The following is a 19,673-nucleotide window of genomic DNA, read 5'->3' as shown; positions in this document are numbered from 1 at the left end:
ACTTTGGCTTAGCTTTTTAAGCTTATGCTTATTAGCTTATATAAGTTCATTTGAAGAAGCTTATTTGAATATGGTTTTTTAGCTTATTTGATAGATGCTTATTTGTTTAAGGGTGTAAATTACTCATTTGTCCTCAAATGGTGGTTGATTAATAATTATTACTCTAACAAATTAAAGAATGTTGGATTTAACAACTTATTAAGACACATAATTAACTTGTAGAATATAAGCTAAACCAATCACTTAAAAATGCTTATCAAATAATAGAAAAAAAAGCTATAAGCTAATTTTATATATAAGCATAAGTTTAGAAATAAAAGCTAGGCCAAACACCCCCTGTAATTGTCCCGATGTAAAAATTACTTATTGATTAAAAACATATTTATATTACATTTTGAATGTTGATACTTAAATTACTTAAAAAATAATAATTTATGAATTACTATGTTAGAAAATCACCAATGTTTCTACATTTTGCAATATATATACAATAACTTCCCCTTAACCCTTGAGACGTACTTACTTTTATCTATGTTTTGACCGACTACAACGTTGTCACATGCTTACATTTTTCAATGCTTCAATATAGATTTTACTCAAACCGGAGTTGTGAATAGTAACGTACATGTAACCGAATCATTAATGTAGGGATGAGCATATTCGGTATTGGTATCGATTGGTTCTGGTACCGGTACCTATTTGGTACGTCATTACCAAATAAGTATCAAAGTTTTGGGTTTTCGGTACCAATACAAAAAAATTGTGATTTTCGGTACAGGTCGGTACCGTTCTCATCCTATATGTTATCAAAAAGTATCCCAAACTATAGTGAATACCGGTATCATAATGAACCGAACAAATACCGACGTTAAATTTGATAGAAAACTTGGGGCGTGTTTGCCATGATTATTTTAATAAAAAAAAAACCCGCACGGCGTTGGTCTTCACCAGTAAACAAACGCCATCCCGGTAAACTAACCGGCAGACGAGCAAAATCCTCTCCGACTGAAAGACATGAATAATAATAATAATAAGCAGCAAAGTTAGGGCTCTTATAAACCTTCAAAAATGGCTTCGATTCGTACCTTCTTCTTTGCAATTCTTCTTCTATTGAACACTTCAGAATCAGCGGGCAGTCAAGCTTACAGAAGAGATCCAGGTCATCCTCAATGGCACCACAGCGCCTTTCAAGATGTTAGAGAAACCGTTCGATCGGATGTCCGTACTATGCTCCATTCTCGCGCTCAGGTAATAACACTAACATCTTATATTATTATTAATTCATTTCGATCAATTGTGCTTCTAATTAATCACAATTACCGGTACTGGTTTATTAGTAGCTTACTTTGATCAGATCATCTATATTCCAATTAAACCTGTTAATAAAAAATAAGTACATTATGTGATTTTATTTTATTTTTTTAAATAACTGAAAGTAGTAGGCTAGGTGTCATTTCTCCTTACTGGTACATGAAACTTAAAACTGTGTTATAGACATTATTATTAGATATAAAGTCGTTAGACGAGTCGTGTTCATGTTTGATACTTGTGTTAAACGTGTCGTCTCTAACCTGCTTATCCAGCCCTAAGTTTATTCACCTAATTTGAAATACTAATCCTGATAGTGAGGGCATTTTTACGTTTCGATTTTGCTGTTAAGTTAAAGTAATTTTACGAGAGCACGTTTCTGAATCCGTATTAAGTATCAGTAGATTAAGAATTAAGATAGCTCTACAGTTTATTTACCTAATTTTAAATGTTAAATTTAATTCTGAGGGGATTTTGGTTACTTGTGTGATGCATTTGATGCAGGTTCCGTTTCAAGTTCCACTTGAAGTTAATGTTGTCCTCATTGGTTTCAGTGGAGATGGAGGTTATAGATACACACTAGATTCACAGAAACTAGAAGAGTTTCTTCGAGTAAGTTTTCCGTCTCACAGGCCTTCATGTTTAGAGACTGGTGAGCCTCTCGATATTGAGCATCACATGGTGTTCAATGCATTTCCTGTAAGAAAACTCTTTTTAAAATTCTATTATTCATTTGTTTTCTCAAAAACTGTTTTGGAGTGTCTGTAAACTTGTCATTATTACAGGCTGCACAACCGGAACTGATAGCACTTGAAAAGGCTCTGAAAGCAGCTATGGTTCCAGCTGGAACCGCTAGAGAGGTGATTGCAATCTTCAGGCTTTAGCTAGTAACTTTTATGGTTGGGTATAAAATTTTGATATTATGTTACCTTTCTTTGTGTGTTACTTTTAGGCTGATTTTGGAAGGGAAGTTCCTGCATTTGATGTGGATGCATCGGTTGTGGAGCCAGAGTTTCAGAAACTTTATTCTTACTTGTTTGACTATGAGAATATGGGATATAATGCTGATGAGGCGGACCGGCCTATGCCAACAGCAATATTTATTGTGAATTTTGATAAGGTATTTTTAACAGTTTACTAGCATCCCTTGTTTTCTATAATCATCCATCGTTTAGTTAGTGACATATAGGCTTATAAACGAACCAAATGAGCACGAACGGAGCATGTTCATGTTCATTCATATAACTTTAACCAAGAAAGGCTTTCTTGTCCGTGTCCATGTCCGTTCATTAAGGAAATAAATATGTTCGTGTATGTTTATGTTCATTTATTAATAGTATAGACGAACATAACTGAACATATATGAACGAATATAACTGGGCTAAAACCAGTTTTTATATAATGTGAAGAACAATGTGCCAGGCTTAAAAAGTTATTAAAACTAAACTAAGTTGTAGTGGGGCAAAAAATTTCAAATAAATATAATAACGAACGAACGAACTTAAACAAACATAAACTAATGAAAATAAATGAACATAACTTAAGGAACATAAACGAACGTAAATGAACTCTCACGAACATAAATGAACAAGCGTGACATGTGTTCGTGTTCGTTCGTTTATTAAATAAAGGAACTTCCTGCCAGACAGTTCACTGAGCGTTAGTTTCATTCACAGGCCTAGTGACATATGTTTCTTTTGTGGTTATTTGTTTTGCAGGTTAGAATGGATCCTAGGAACAAAGATATTGATCTTGATAGTTTAATGTATGCAAAACCGAATCATTTAACCGAAGAAGATATTAAACAACAAGAGGGAGGCTATATATATCGATACCATTATAACGGAGGCGGAGCATCTCAAGTATGGCTTGGATCGGGCAGGTACATCATACGTGTCACTAATTATCTTTATTAGGTGTATTACTACTTGTACTCGTTAAAATTTTAAAATATAAGTTGACTTTAAATGGTGGCAGGTTTGTTGTAAGTGATATCTCAGCGGGGCCGTGCACATATGGAAAGATTGAAACCGAAGAAGGAAGTGTTAGTTCCAAAACCCTTCCACGGTTGCGAAACGCAATGTCTGTTAAAAGCTCGATTTCTGCTAATGATCATTCTACCACGCATGACAACTTTATTGGTCAACTTGCAGCTTTGATTGGCATTACAGTTCAACATGTTATTGCTCCAGATGTCAGGCATGATTAAGATTTGTACAGCTTGTAGTTTTTAATATGAGTTTGTTTTATTTGTTATTAATATCTTGCAATTGTGTACGGTGGATTCAGCTTTGAAACTGTAGATCTTGCAACACGATTGCTTATTCCAATAATTGTGCTACAAAATCATAACCGTTATAATCTCATGGAAAAAGGCCAGAACTACAGTATAGATATCGAAGCCATTGAGTCCGAGGTGACTTTTCTTCTAAAAGGTTTATTTCTTTTTATTTGGGGGCAATATCGTCTTTTTCCAATATATAATATTTCACCTTCATGTTTCAGATTAAGAAGATGGTACACAAAGGAGAAGATGTTGTGATTGTTGGCGGTTCACATTCTTTACATCTTCATGAAAAACTAGCAATCGCGGTTTCAAAAGCTATGCGCGGTCATTCACTTCAAGAAACAAAAAAAGACGGACGTTTTCACGTGCATACAAAGACATATCTTGATGGTGCAATTCTTAAAGAGGTAAGAATTAGGCCTGTAAATGAACCTAAAAAAATACGAAAAGGGTTTGTTCATCTTCGCTTGTTTAACTTAACAGAACAAATGAACGACCATGAACACATAAATGAACGGTTTTTATTGTTCGTGTCCGTTTATGACTTTATGTTCAATCGTTTATGCTGTAAACGGACAGTTCACAACCACAAACAAACACATACGAACATAACCAAACATAAATGAATGAAATAAACAAATACCAGTTTAAAGTAAATGTGAATATCCAAATTAAAGTCTAATAGACCATCATCATTACATCCAACATTTTAAAAGTAAACAAAGGGTTTCAAAAATATGAAAATTATCTCATATTGATATTAATAATACTTAAATTTGACTGAATGTTTAAACGAACAAACATAAAAACACTTTTAAACGAAGGTAAATGAAAGAAAAGACATAAAGGGACATCAATAAACGAACTTAAATGAACATAAATGATTGGTTGATCATATATATTTTACATTATAATTTCTTATAATACAAACACGTATTTATAATATAGGAAATGGAACGATCGGCTGATTTACTAGCCGCTGGTTTACTCGAGGTCTCCCATCCATCCCTTTCTGATAAATATTTTCTCCGTCAGGTTAGTCTAACTTTATCATATGTTTATTATTATTTTAATGCCACACTTATAAACAGGCATTATCTATATTTCATAGCATTGGATGGATGCATCAGATGATGTGAGTGATTCAATTCTAAAGCGTAAACCTATTTGGGGTACTAACGTTAAATCCCGAAAGAAGAAAACTAAAACCGTGCAAAAGAAACAAGGGGACCTACATCGTACATATGGAACACGAGTGGTTCCTGTGTAAGTAATTTAGTTACATGTTGAATTGAATCTTTAGAAGGATAAATAAAGATAAGTTAGAAAACTCTTTTTTTGCAGCTTTGTTCTGTCATTAGCTGATGTGGACCCACACCTTATGATGGATGATGAAAGCCTTTTGTGGACAAGTAACGATGCTGTTATTGTACTTCAACATCAAAGTGAGAAGATACCTTTAAGGTTGGGATATATTATATAATTATATAATGTAACAAATATGATTTTATGTATTTACTGATTTGGCTTTTGTTGTTTAGTTATGTCTCGGAAACCGAGAGAAGGCATGTTTTTCCATCACAAGCGCAACGCCATATAGTGGCAGGATTGGCTTCGGTTGTCGGTGGATTAAGTGCACCTTATGAAAAGGCTTCTCATATTCATGAGAGACCGGTTGTCAATTGGCTATTGGCTGCTGGGTTTCATCCGTTTGGACCATTCTCTAACATTTCTCGGGTCAGTCAACTGCTTCAGGATGTTGCATTGGTAAGACACATATTCTTCGGTTTTTACCCCTCGGCTGTTTTGCCTTTAATGATTATCACAACTATAGGATTTACTAATTTCTGTGACTGCTGACTAGGCATGTAAATGAACCGAACGAACATGACTGGGGCATGTTCATGTTCGTTCGTTTAACTTTAACCGAACAAGCTATCGAAATGAACACATGTTCGTGCTTGTTTATGTTCCATTTATTAGTGATATAAATGAACGGTACACGAACGTAAACGAATGAACAACACTTGAGCTAAAACCAATTAAAAGTAAATGTAAAAGAATAATGTTTTGGACCTAAAAGGTTATTAAAACTAGACTAAACTATAATGAGCCTAACTTAAACTTTCTTGGGGCGATTTGATTTCAACAGAGAAACACAATATATGTGCGTGTAGATTCTGCTCTTCACAGGATCCGAGAGACATCAGAGGTAAAACATGGTCTATTTTTGTTCGTATCATCATCATCATCATCATCATCACCGTCGTCGTCGTTATTTTATTTAATGATCTGTAATAGTCGGTCCAAGCTTTTGCGGGAGAGTATTTGAAAACGCCTCTCGGTGAACCCGTAAAGGGCAAGAAGAATAAAACAACCACCGAGTTATGGATAGAAAAGTTTTACAAAAAAGAGACAAACTTGCCTGAGCCTTTTCCTCATGAACTAGTTGAAAGGCTTGAAACTTATTTGGATGTAAGTTTTCCCTTTAATATTTATTATACATATCAATGTTTTATATCTCATAAATAACATGTCTTTTGTTGAATAAATAACAGGGTCTTGAAGAACAGCTTGTGGATTTATCTTCGCTTCTTTATGATCATCGTCTACAAGATGCAAATGCAAACAGCACTGATATTCTTCAAAGTTCCATTTTAACACAACAGTAAGTTTTGTTTATGTGATTCTAATTTTCTATATATATATATATATTATGTTTGTTTATAATGGTGTTTGTGAATGCAGGTATGTGGAACATGTTTTGGAGATTGAAAAGGAAAAAATGAAATGCTGTGAAATAAAGTTCAAGTCCCCAAAACAAACATCACAAAGTTTTGTATATGCTGGGATTCTGATAGCAGGTGTCTTTGTTTATTTTCTTGTCATTTTCTTTTCAACTCCTGTTAGGTAGGTGATTGTTGAATCGCAACTTTGATTAACGGTCACAGAAGAAAGAAAACACATTTAATACAATTATGTTAGGACATTATAAGATAACAGAGTTACTTTTGTTATTTTCTTAAGTTTTAGTGTTTCTTATGTTAGGATACAAGAAGAAAACAAAATCTATATTGTGATTGCATATCTGCAATGTTGGTAAGTCTTGAATTGTTTATGACAATAGACCGGAGAAAATTACAAAACAGTCTACCCTATAGCCGCGTGATGTATGCCAGTCTACTTATTTTTTCAGTTGCTTTACTAATTTTCTCATGTGAATCTGATAATCCAAAGATAGTGACTCAAGCCAATAGTTTCTTTTCTTTTTTTAATCTAAAGATAAAGGCCATGACACCTGGGATCATTTTGTTAAATGGATCAACCTTCCGTCTAAAGAACAAAACGAGGTGACCTGGCTTACCCACCCGGGAGGAAGTGGAAACTCACGAGTGGGAAAGCCTCACGGCTCAACCAGTCAACTAACAATTGGCATTTTGTCAAGCCAAAAGGTTTCTGTATTGTCCAATTGCAGCATTTAATAAATAAATAAATAAATAAAAAGAGCTTTAGTCGTGTTTCTACTATCACCAACAATTAGTGGAGATAGCATGATCAACAAAAACACCTTAAATTAAATAATTTGTGTGCCATGTCATAAACCAACATGCTTGCCACACATTTCAAATATTCCAGCTACTTCATGTTAAACATGTCAACTCAAGTGTGTCTTATGCTAAGAACATTTGATCCGAGTTATGACTTTATCTGGTCTTAAGTTAATCGTGTTTATATGTTTAAACTTCAATAATTTAGTGAGATGTTCAAAATATACAAGCATGTCATATCACAGTCAGATTTTACATGTTTTTTATACACAAGATTTTGTATGATAAGAGTATGCGTAATGGGGCGACAAATGGTGTGGGTTTTGGGTCACAAGGGGCTACAACACCGCCTTCATAGGCGACAAGGGGAGGGGGTGATTTTTGGGCTACAAATCACTACACGTCTAAAATGAAAATAGTCCTGTTAAAAAACCCCCCGTTTTATAGCCCTCCATTACACAAACCTAATTGGTGTCTAGTAGCGCATAGCCGCATACTGTTGCATTGTAATCAATTTACAGGACAAACTCAAGTACAAGCTTAATCTGAACTAAAATCTTTTTATTTTTAATAAGAGATGCAAAGCAAAAAAATCCAATTAAACATAAATTAGAGTAAATTCAAGCGTACAAATCATACCATTAAACAGTTTATTTTCATAACCAATTAACAATTACAGGTACAACTTTATATACATCTTTCATAACATCCACGTTTATAACTCTTCCATCTATCATCAAACAACAGCTGCAAAACGATAACTCCTCAAAAACAGGCCAGTAACAGCGGTAGATGCACTCTTGTTTAGATTGAGAACAAGCCATAGACAAACACATGGTTCGTCATTCTATAATTGTTTTAAGAAGTGAAGTAGAGTTTATTTCAAGGGAATACAATTTTCACATCACTATTAACCAATTTTTTGAACAACTAGATTGTTTCGCTAAACCAATAACAATTCAAGGGTTGCGACAATCGACCAAAAATAAACAACTAAAGTCTAGACACCATCTGATTAATAAAAATTCCAAGGTTTGAAGAAGAGAGGTGTGATTTGGAGGTCTAATCACATCATCATGGTCAACAACAAAATTAAAGAAGCTACATAAGCAACGAGTCTTTGGTTAGGCCTCAACTTGAGCTAGGGTTTGGAGTGGGTTGCAAAATAAATATCAAACAACAACACCCTCGCCAAGCCATTGCAGAAACCTTAGATTTAATTAAAGCCCGTAATACCCATGTAATTTCATTTATTTCGTTGCAACCAATAAATGTGACCACGCCCCTCCACTGCGAATTTCAACTTAAAAACTCAAAAGAAATTGCTGGGGGCTAAATCACTGTATGTTTAAATACAATAAGAACTGTTTAAAAAAAAATTTGTTCCCTCATTAATAAATAAAAACTGAATTCATTAATGTCAGAATTAGCATGGTAAAACTGTTTAATCTTTGGGAATATACTCATTAATTGGGTAAAAGTGAATTAAAAAGCTAAGATAAAACAATTAACATTGTAATTCCTGGACCTTAAACAAATTAAGGTCTCATAGAGCTGGGATTAGATAGTTTCAACATCATTGCACAAAATAAACTAAAAAAACATTAAAAATTATAAACTAAATATAAAAAGCTCAGATTAAAGATGAACTAGTTGTAATCAAGAACCTCAAACATATTAAGGTCTCAGAGTGAGCTGGGTTGCAAGTTCAATCATCATAGAAATAAAAAAAAATTAAAAAAAAAACATAAAAAGATCAGACTAGCTTTCTAGGCTGCAATATGCATCAAATCAAGCAATTAATCAATTGCCCTCAGAGCCCAGTGCAAACTTCATCATTTCACATAATCATATTAAAAAAAAAAAAAAAAAAAGCATAGCATAGATGGTGAGTTGAAAGTAAAGGAATTCAAAAGCAATACAATTTCAGATAATGGCTTGCAGCTTCTGATGAAATAGCAGTTTCACGAATACATTCGTGAATTAGGGTATATGTAATAGGCCCAACTTCACTGTTCAAGCCCAATCTTTTTCTTTCTGTTTCATTTTTTTTATAGTCTTAACGAATCTTTTAAACTTGCTATTGGTTAAATTCACCGCATCAGCATACATTCGTTTTTCGATTCGAGAAAAAAACCCTCACATAAGGCCAATGCCCGTGAACACTCTCCCTAAGGCATGACAATACGGTGAGATAAAACTCGTTCAATTCAATGATTCAATTAGTGAAAACCAACTACTCGTCTAGTCTCCCATTATCACTCTGGTGCCTCTGTAACTAAATGTTCCCTTACCACTCCACCACTAGCTTATTAGTTTGTAGAAACTTAAAAGTGGGTCTAGAGTGAAAATTGAGAAATAAGTAAGTCGAGCAAATATTTCTAGTTTAAATTGAAGTAAATCGGTTAGTTTGTCGGTTTGAGATTAACTGGTGAGTTTGGCTGGTGTGAGATTTCTTAAAATTTGGTTTATCGGTTCGGTCCATCTTTCGAAATTTGGATATGAGTGTTTACTTTTTCGTAACTTGTGAAATACTGAGTGTCATGGGTGTATTATTAATATGCAGTTTGTTACCTGCTTAATTGTCTCTTTATTGTAATTAAATCATTTATTTTATCAAAACTATATATGAAGTAAAACATACAAGTTGATACTTTGCCCATAATTTCTTTGTCAAACTTATCAACGGACTAAGAATACGTCCTAAATTTTGTAATACATACTTTTGAAGTCCACAATATTACCACGACTTGTAGTTTTGTACCTTTTACTTGAAACATATGTCGAAATGGTTTGATACAGCAAAAAATGACAAACCCATAAATAACACACATAATTTTCTTGATTTATCATACAAAAAACAACCCAAACAGAAAAGTAAAAAGAGAAGAAAACACACATTAGTCAAACATTCGAGTTGATCCCACCCGATTGACATTACTCATTCATAAACATCACGAACATACCTCGTGTAGGCGACATAAGATTTTTAAGTAACTAATTTCCAGCATCTGGACGATTTACAGAATAATATTTGTGATGAGTATCAACTCCTGCGTCCCCTTTGTCATTTTCAGCATTTCCAGCCATTGGATTCTTTGTTGGTACAAACCCACCTTTTCGCCCTAGATCTGATTCCGCTTTAGTGGTACTTGATACTAGCAGTAGGGCTATAAAGATCACGAGCCATGTCTTCTTCAAAGTAATTGCCATGAACTTTACAACACTAAAAAAAATATATAAATTATCATAAAAACGATAATTCTATAGAGGTAACAAAACTAAAGGAAAAAAAAACTATTTGTAGATCGTAAGTTTCGTATGATTGCAAAGTTTACCTTATATATATATACTTGTATATATATATATATATTTTCTTGAAGGAGGTAACTAGTTGAAATATGAATTAAAGGGAGTTGTTTAAATAGGTGAAGATTTCTACTATTGAGTGATGAAATATCGAAATTATATCATAGTTAAAAATAATAATTTGTATTTTCAAAAAATTATAAGTTGACCCAATTGGTTGAACCCATATCATAAAATATTAATTTAAGGAAATAATTAAAAGTTCATAATATTGATAAATAGTAATAAATGATTACATTAAAATTGAATTTATTGAGTAATAAATGATTATATTACCGGTTTAAAAGTGTGTATAATTTTTTTTAACAGTAATCAAATAAAAAATTATCTAGGTAGGGAATGACAAAATAACATCCGGTAGCTGGCCCAACCCAGCTATACATAAGTAACATAACCCTTAAACGTCTCAAAGACATCTCTAATTTTAGGGAAAGCTCACACATCTGAAGGTCCATCGTTGGTAAAAGCTGATATGAACATAATTAGATAAAATTATTACACAATTGGTAACAAAAATAAAGTTTAGACACGCCACTTCGCGTCATTTTTTTAATAATGTTTGGAACTCACGTATATATCTAGGTGTAATGTGTTTTGAGGTGAGATTCAATAGAGAAACCAAGTAGAATTTCCAACATTGTTGTGGAAATTGATATCCAAGCTTTTAGTCAATGCAGTCATAAGTAACTAGAGTCTAGAGGATATAAATCCCTAAAGAAACACGGATCTACTCTCCACTAATGGGTCCTAGATCCGATGAGTCAACATGGTAGGATATGGTTCACTGCCAATACGATATGAACTCAATTACCCAAAGTCCAGTGACGAAGACCTGCAAAACAAACACCGTGAGATCGTTACGGGAAGGACAGGGGGGGTCTTCTCGTAACCACCCCCCGGCGTGAGAATAAGTACAGTTCTTACGAAGATAATGCACTTAAGTAAATAGTGATAGTACAGTGGGAGTGAATGAATACCTCATGATGATCGAGAGGATATTTATAGCCGAAGGGTGTGGGGAAGTAATTGGGCCAGCTGTCCCTTTAGAAGATGCTCTTATAACCGCCTGGACACGTGCCCTCATACGATAGGTTCAGCTTATACGTTGCATGTGCATGCATAACAACTTAGACACGCGTCCCTCTGATATTGGTTAAAGGGTAATATTAGCCATGTGCATGGTTGTAACGACCTTGCTAGGTGTCACTAGCTGATTGGCCGAGGGATCACGTATTGCCCAAGAAAGCATCTTGGCAAATCTTCTAGAAGATAATTAGTTATTGACAACTGTTCCGGGGAATTACCTCATGATCATTTACGCAGAAGGGTATTCCTTCTTGCGGATGACTTTTGAGGGTGCCAGGATGCTTCCGCATGAGCCATGAGGGTGTTTCTTCCTCAGATGATTTATGCGGATGGTTCATATGTCCCGCGGGTGCCTTATGAGGGACATCTGGTTAACCCGCGGGTAGCACTTAAGGGTATTTGGGTCTTTTTGGTACCCTACCTCTATAAGTCCCCCCAGTCCAGTGTTTCTTCCGTGTGAAGTATTTTATGCGGGTGAAGTTCTGGACTTAATGTGAATTTGGGGATTTTTAACTTTGCAAGTTGCCGAGAAATATATTTTGTTGCTTGTGGGTAATCATGAAAAAAGGACAAGTTAACCACTCGCAAGCGCGTGTGCAGGTGACAGGACGTTTATGACGGCTGTCAGTGTACCCGACTGTACAACTTTCCCCCTTTTTCGAATTTCCCGTGTGACGTGGCGATTGTCTACTGGGCGGTTTTTTCTCTCTCCACTGTTCGCATCCCATCGCATTAATTGTGATGAGTATAAATAGGGGAAGTTAACTTCTTTTTGAAGTTTTATCGCCTTTGAATTCTGAATACTAACTTGCTTTCTTTCTCTGAAACTTTCGATCTTTCCCTTGAAATAACCCAATATTTCACCAAGTGTTTCCTGTAATGGCAACTGTTCAATCTAAAGTTGATGAGATAGAAGTCCACTGGGATCAGGACGAGTACTAAAAACTTATCACGACCTATGGTATTCCGCCGGAATGGGAACCAGAGTTCCCGTCTGCCGGTTCTATTGCCAGTTTCCCACCCCCTGGGAAGATGGCTTTGTATGCCGACTACTTTGATCGTGGGAACTTTCGCCTCCCCATCACAAAGTTTTTTATGCGGGTGATTAAGGCATTCGGGATTCACTTGTCTCAACTTCACCCTCGTGCTGTCATGCGAATTCGTCACTTCGAGTTCGTATGTATGGCACATGAGATAGTACCCCGGTTGGACCGGTTCGTTGTATTCTACAACATGGCTAGCCGGAATGGATGGTTTACTTGCCATAGTTTGCCTGACAGAGTTATCGGCAACGTGATTGAGGAGACTTCCAAGGATTGGAAGAAAAAGTTCTCTTGGATCTCTGAGGATGTGGTGCCAGAGACCATGGTTCGTCGTGCTGTTAATGACGCTCTTATTGATACTACTCCGGCTGCCCATGAGAAGCGCGACTGGTTCCACAAGCTGACTTCTTCACCAACCTCGATGCGGGCACTTCCTGAGGAAGCCCTTGTATGGGCGGGCATGAGCCAGCTATGGCCGTCTCCATACCTGGAACTTGTTTTCATTGAACTAGACGGCCGTAATTTCTACTACTCTGTTCTTTATCTTGTCTTTTGAGGTTCTATTATTGATGTCTGCGTTTGTTTTCAGGTCTTGGATCGATGTTGAATGCCCTAGATGACGGCAAGGGCTGCGTGGGTAGGAATATCCGCGACGCGAAGGATACGTCTGTCCTTGAAAAGACTGCAAAGTACTTTCTCTTTCCAGTCAAAGTGCGTGCTGAACCAATTGTCTCGGAGGCTATCTTCGAATCAGGTGCGTATATCCTGAACCCTCCGCCTCTTAACATGCTGACCTCCGACGGGACAATCGTCATTTTAAGTGACGATTATGCCATCCTTGAGGGGGAAAGCTCAGATGATGCTTCTGAAATTTCATATGTCTCACATTTGCTAGCAGAACTTTACCGGAAGAGATCTTTCCACGTTTCCCAGGCGAGTGACGCAGGCACCAGTTCTGCGGACGCCGGGCCGAAGACGAAGAAGCGACGGACACATCATCCGAGGAAGCCACCATCGCCTAGCCTTGCGGAGCGTCTGGGGACGGTGACTGGTGAGCTCTTGCTTGTTAACTTTTATTGTTTTTTGAAAATGAGATCTAACTATGATTTTCTTATGCAGATCCGTCCATTGCTGAAGATCATGTGGCCGGTAGGCTACCAACGCCAACGCCCCACGTTGAGAAATAAATATCTCCTCCACCGGAGAAGGAGACGGATAAAACTACCACCCCTCCTACTGAAACAACTGTAGAAGGGTCCAGTGTTCAACCGGTGACGAATGAATCTCTGGATTATCTTTTCCAAGGTGGAGGGGCCACTGGTTCTCAAAACGATAATCCTGAAGTTACCGGAGAGGGCTTCATGATTCATGAATCTCCTCCGCGACCTCCTTCTCCATTTTATACTACCTCTTCGCCTTTCACCACAGGTGGGGAAGGTAATTTTTTATTTGGACGATCTGTCCATGAGGCCGGAGGGGGTTCCTCACAAGGTGCTCCGCAACAATCGTTTGCGGCTCCTACCCGCCTTGAAACTTCAGGCTCCCAATACTTTAGGAATGTCGTTTTGGGAACCAATTTTGACTTGTTTGTCCCTCCTTGGGATATTGTCAATGGGTCTCGGATGTCTCATCCCGAGACTTGCATGAGTTTTGTGAAACACTGCATGCCACCCGCCGAAATTTCGTACCAGCAAACTCGCTCCCGCCAAGACCTTCACACCGATTTATCCGTTTCTTTGACTAACAGCTTAGCTTGTTGTCAACAAATCTTACGGGAGTGGCATACGATGGGTGGGAAGCTGGGTGCGGCTTCCGAAGCTGTTAAGGCTGCGGAGAAGGATGCTGCAGTACAGCGCCAAGCAGCGAGTGCAGCTAGGTGGAAGCAAATCGACGCCGAGGCTGCACTCAAACAGGAGAAAGAACGAAGTGCTGCTGCTGCTCAGGGTTGGAAGGAAGCCTACGAGAGGTCTAATGCCACTCTTGAGACTGCCCAGGCTGAAACTCAAAGGAAGAAGGACGATTTGGCGAAGGCACAGGATGAAGTGTCTCGCCAAGGCGTCCAGATCCAAGAGCTCGAGGCTAAATTGAAGTTGCAGAAAGATCATTCCGAGTTGAAAGATAAAACTGCTGCGGAGATGCAGTCTGCGTACGATTCTTTACTGCAGTCTTGTACTGAAGCAGAGGCCCACGCTGCCAACGAATTACAAGAGCTTCGTGACCGAGCGGAGCGTGCTGAACGAGAAAGGCAGTATTTCCTCAACCGTGGCCTTGACTCTGTAAGAGTTTCTCATATGTTATTTTATCTGTGCACTTCAAGTTTTGTGTGCTAATATGTCCCTTATGTTTTGTTGTTAGGTCATCCGTTATGTCAAGAAGAGCACGGAGCTTACTGACTGCTTCGTGAATCTGACAACTGCTTCGGAAGGAGTTGGTCGTGTGGAAGGCTTCAATGAAGGGATGACATTTTCCCAAGCTGGAAAATCTTTTGAGAGCCATCTGCTTCATGGCCTTGATGTGAAACAGGAGCTTGGCATGCGGGTCAAGGAGTATGATAACCTGGTCTTCCCGCTACAAAATATGCTTCCAGAGTTCGCCTTAGCTGAAGATGGCGTGAAGCAGTTGCGGGTCTACATAGATGATGAATCTGAGGATGACGAATTTGGTGATGACAAGTCTAAGGATGCTTCCCAAAATGCTCCGGAAGGCACCTCGGCCCCTAATCCGTAGGATAGATGTAGGAGCTAGGACTTGTAATTTTTTTCCATATTTTTGTAATCATCATTTTTGAATATTAATGGAAAGAACTTTATGTTCAGTAAACACTGTTCTTGTTTATGAGAGAATATTTTGTGAGATATTTTTGAATTTTGAATATTGGTGCAAGTTGGATAGTATTGGTGACATGGCGGAGAGAGAATTTTAAGCGGTGGCTGAGAAGATGTGTAAAACGCCTTTATACAGCATGTCACGCTTTTTCGAATGTCCCGCCTGACGTGTCAATCATCCCTTGGTCCGCATTTTCTCTTTCCTCTGTCAGTCAGATGGTCGCATTAATTGCGATGGGTATAAATAAGCCTTTGATGTCTCCAATCCATTCTTATCACTTTCATACTTTTTCTTTCAATCATATTAGAGAATTCTCTCTCGATCGTATCGCGTTCAGATTTTTTCCTTTGATCATATGGCAGGTCAAAAGAAAAACCCCCCCGCTATTCATGAAGTCGGGTGCGACATTAAAGACAAGGATTTCCAAGATGTTAAAAATGTATACGGGTTTCTATCGGAATGGGAAGTCGAACGCACGTCGAAAGGGGCATTGGCGACAGCGCCTTCGGCAAAGAAGATTGACGTCTATCTTGATCATTTTACTACGGGTAACTTCCGGTTACCCGTAACGAAGTTTGTTAGGTCTGTTCTGAGAGCCTATGGGCTTCACTTATCCCAAATTCACCCGTTTGGGATGCTAAGAATTCGACACTTCGAATTCTGTTGCCAATCACATAACTATGACCCATCGGTCAATATGTTTGCCATTTTTTATAAAATGACGTATCGTGACGGATGGTATGGTTTCGCCACCACCGGGAAAGGTCTGATTGGCTTCGAATGGCTCCGAAGCATCCACGTGTGGAAATCCAAGTTTTTTTGGATTCGAGAGGACGTCATTCCATTTACAATGGCCCGACGGAAACCGGAAGACGCGGCCCCCGAGATCCCGGGTCATTGAGTATGAGGGTCATAAGTGGTTTGACACTTTGACCCAAACACCAACACCCATGCGCCCTATTCACGAAGGGGTGATGGTTTATGCGAAGATGAGTCGGTTGTGGCCGTTTCCTACTTTGGAGCCCTACTATGAAAGCTCTGACGGAGGTAATTTCTTACTTGTAACAATCCGGATTTTTCCATTTTCTTCTTACTTTAACATTCGCCGACTGCAGGTGAAGGTACAATTTTTTCTACTCTGCTGGATAAGGTGGGGGGGGGCATGATGGTACGCCGCCCCATTACACGGCATGGCGTGCCATTTTTGGAGCGCAGGCGGAGTAACTTTCTTTTTCCACCACACTTACTCCGGAGCCTGTTTCCTCCGAGGCAATGTATGCTCAAGGTGAGGAGTTTGTTACAAAGTGTGAAGGTATTCTTCAACCTCGACCTATAACTGTCGCTACTTCGAGCGGAGTGATAGTACTTATTTCGTCAAGCAAAGAGTCGTCACTCTGCGAAGGAGGGTTATCAATTGGTGCCACTAACCCATCGCATTCGACTGTAGGTTTGACCCGTAAGCAAGATTCGAAGGCCACCACCGATCCATCAACAGGTGAGGAAGGTGGTCCTCAATCCGTTGAGGGTGAACCTCAGGTCACGTAAACGGCTGCTTCAAAGGCTGCTGGCAAGCGGAAAGCACAGCCTTCTGATTTCGCGCCTCTCAAGAAGAAGAAGAAGAATAAGGAGAAGACCAAGTTCCTAGACTTGGGGGCTCGCATTCAAGAACTTTCTGCCCAAGATACTTCTAAGGGTAATGATTAACTGTTCTGAACTCTCATGATTATACTTGGACTTACTGCTTCTTGGTGGCTTTAAAAGTTTTACTTTGGAAATTTTTCAGGTTTCAAGAGTTCAATTGCTGCACAACTTCCGACTCCACCAACCTCACCATTAAACACTGTTCAAGATTCGATCAATTTGTCGGATACTTCTCCTATTAGGGAGAAAGAGTTTGCTGAGTCCGATCATCTCCGCACATCTCCACCCCATCACGAACATCTTTTCTGAAATCAGGGTGGGGTCAGCGTGTTTAAGTATGGGGGCAGACTTCCTCCTCTCATGTGGAGGAAGATATTGCTCCGCATAATCCCAATTGGTCGCTACGATGGAATTCAGTATTGAGTGACCCGGACGTTTGTCATGAATATCTTCAAGAAAGTCTCCCTCCCGCCGAGAGGGAACGACAACGTCGCCGCATCCGCCAGGAACTATTAGACTCAAACTCCTATCATATGGCGAATACTGTTTCCACCAACCAAGAGATACGCCGGGATTGGTTGGCTATGAATGGGGAGCTAGATGAAACCGAGCTTAAGTTGCTTGACGCCAAAAAAAGAAGCTCTTAAGGCGTTAACTGAGGCTCGGGAGAGTCATCGAGCTATAAAAGCTGAGAAAGCCAACCGCCTTGTCGTTGAGGAAGCCAAGGTTGTTCTCTAGAAGCAGCTGGATGAACAAGCTGAGCTAATAAAGACCCTTCAGGCTGACTCAGCAGCCAAGGACAAACGCTTATCCGACCTTAACGCCAAGAATCGGGACCAAGCTCTGGAATGTGCTGGTCATAAGATGGATCTTATCCGGGCTAAGGCGGATAAGAAGTGGCTTTTGACAAGGGAAATTGTGACATCTGCCCCATCCGACCCGACCCAGATACCCGTTTCTCTGACCCGATCTCTTTCTTTTATGATTTTATTTATACTTATATTTTACTTTTAATAATAATATTATATTTTCCTTCCCGCCTCTTTCTCTCTCTTTTCCTTTCCGCCGTCCCGTCCCTCTTCTTCTCTCTTTCCGCCTTCTTTTCCCTCTTGTCGCCGTCCCGCCCTTAAACCTTGAACCCTGTCCTTTGTTCCTTCCCGCCTAAGGTTGTCTGCGCAGCTCCACGCGCCAGACTCCTTACAAGGAAGCCTGCGTGAAGACCACCTGTTACTGCGATACGCGAGACGAACTGTCCCCGCAGCACGCTAAGGATTTTAGTTCCCGCGGCGCGCTATGGATACTGTTCTTCCCGCGACACGCTAAGGAATATAGTTCTTCTCGCGACGCGCTTAGAATTGAAGTTCTTCCCGCGGCGCGCTTAGAAATGTAATTCTTCCCGCGACGCGTTAAGGTTGGTTCTGTCTGCCTTCGCGCTCGCGCACTTTTGCCTTCGCGCTCGATGCCTTCTCGCGCTTAACCCTAGAGTCTTTTCTCCTGTTTAATCTAGCCGTTTGCTTTTGTGTTGTCTTATCTTCTGTGCTGTTGACCTGACCTGTTTAATGTCTGAAAAGTTACTTTCGGCGCAGCATGCGCACCAACCCCATTGGTTGGCAGAAAAAGTGACTGACATTATCTTTTGAGATCTGCTTTTCCATGCTTAACCAGTACCTTTATCTGACCCTCCCATGCCTGTTTACTGTTACCTGTCAGCTTTTCCTTTGTCCCCTGCAGCTGCCATATCTTTTGATATCTTTTGCTTTTGGATTCTTATGCTTTTTGATATCTTTTGCTTGATCCTGTTGGAGATCTTTTCCCCTTTTCTAGGGATTGTGTTCCCTAGGGTTTCCCTATAAATAATAATGCTATTTTCTTAACACTACACACACAAACACTTAATTTAACCTCCTCCTTGCTCTCTCTGCCTTCGTCCTCTCTCCTGTTCTGCCCTGTTTTCCGGTAATCTATAATATATAATAATTTGTTTAAGTTACTTATTAATTATGCTAACTTATAATCAAGACTTAAATCAAATCTTTAAAACAATAATCTTATTTATAGGTTAACTTGTGCTTGTTTAAAGTTGGTTCTTGCTTTATCTTACACCGCATCGTTTATCAAGTGAGTAATCTCGTATCTAATCCCTTTTTATTTTTAATGTTTTGGGGTGTTCATGTGTTCGTACAAACTCGAGTCTTAAACTTGTTTATGAACTTTAGTCGCGCAGTATCCCATGTGTTGAGGACGTTTACTTGGCTGTTTATTTGTATGTGTGTATCATTAACCGCTTTGTTCGGCCTATTCCGAAGTTTTCATGGATCCATTAGATGAACACGGGAGGCCTATCGTTTACGGTTTTCTTTGTTTACACTTGCACGGATGTTTTCTTGTTTTTGTGCTCATTTGGGAGCACGGATTGAACTATGAACTATGATCTATTTAGGCTTGATCACAATCTGATTACACCCTTGTTAAACACCAGACATACACGTGTTGCGCGCAGATTTATTGTTATCTATGTATTAACTATTAAACTTGATTTCTCACCAACACGCAAGTGTTTGACGT

General features: G+C 38.7%; 1 protein-coding gene and 3 non-coding genes across 4 annotated transcripts; 1 reads left to right on the top strand and 3 right to left on the bottom strand.

Annotated features, from left to right (window-relative positions):
- The first annotated feature begins 1,068 nt into the window (after window positions 1-1,068).
- LOC143592994 (uncharacterized) lies at window positions 1,069-6,579 on the top strand. The gene is made up of 16 exons (XM_077072753.1): window positions 1,069-1,248; window positions 1,813-2,007; window positions 2,094-2,168; window positions 2,261-2,428; window positions 3,027-3,190; window positions 3,286-3,507; window positions 3,598-3,724; window positions 3,814-4,002; window positions 4,544-4,630; window positions 4,707-4,861; window positions 4,940-5,059; window positions 5,137-5,362; window positions 5,748-5,807; window positions 5,897-6,070; window positions 6,154-6,263; window positions 6,344-6,579. Exons 1-16 carry the CDS (start codon window positions 1,069-1,071, stop codon window positions 6,507-6,509), a joined length of 2,418 nt encoding a protein of 805 aa, XP_076928868.1. The 3' UTR covers window positions 6,510-6,579.
- Window positions 6,580-8,524: 1,945 nt separating this feature from the next.
- On the bottom strand, window positions 8,525-8,602 carry LOC143593004 (small nucleolar RNA snoR53Y). Its single transcript, XR_013146025.1, has one exon. It is a non-coding gene; the product is annotated as a small nucleolar RNA snoR53Y (small nucleolar RNA).
- A 27-nt stretch (window positions 8,603-8,629) lies between these two features.
- On the bottom strand, window positions 8,630-8,727 carry LOC143593001 (small nucleolar RNA snoR69Y). Its single transcript, XR_013146023.1, has one exon. It is a non-coding gene; the product is annotated as a small nucleolar RNA snoR69Y (small nucleolar RNA).
- A 169-nt stretch (window positions 8,728-8,896) lies between these two features.
- Window positions 8,897-8,986, bottom strand: LOC143593000 (small nucleolar RNA snoR118). The gene has a single exon (XR_013146022.1). It is a non-coding gene; the product is annotated as a small nucleolar RNA snoR118 (small nucleolar RNA).
- Window positions 8,987-19,673: the final 10,687 nt, after the last annotated feature.

This window comes from Bidens hawaiensis, unplaced genomic scaffold, assembly GCF_021521415.1.
Source record: "Bidens hawaiensis isolate Kalapana, Puna unplaced genomic scaffold, B.hawaiensis_p1.1 tig00041613_1, whole genome shotgun sequence".
NCBI lineage: Eukaryota > Viridiplantae > Streptophyta > Magnoliopsida > Asterales > Asteraceae > Bidens > Bidens hawaiensis.
Note: the sequence above shows the minus strand (reverse complement) of the source record. Positions and strands in the feature narration are given on the sequence as shown.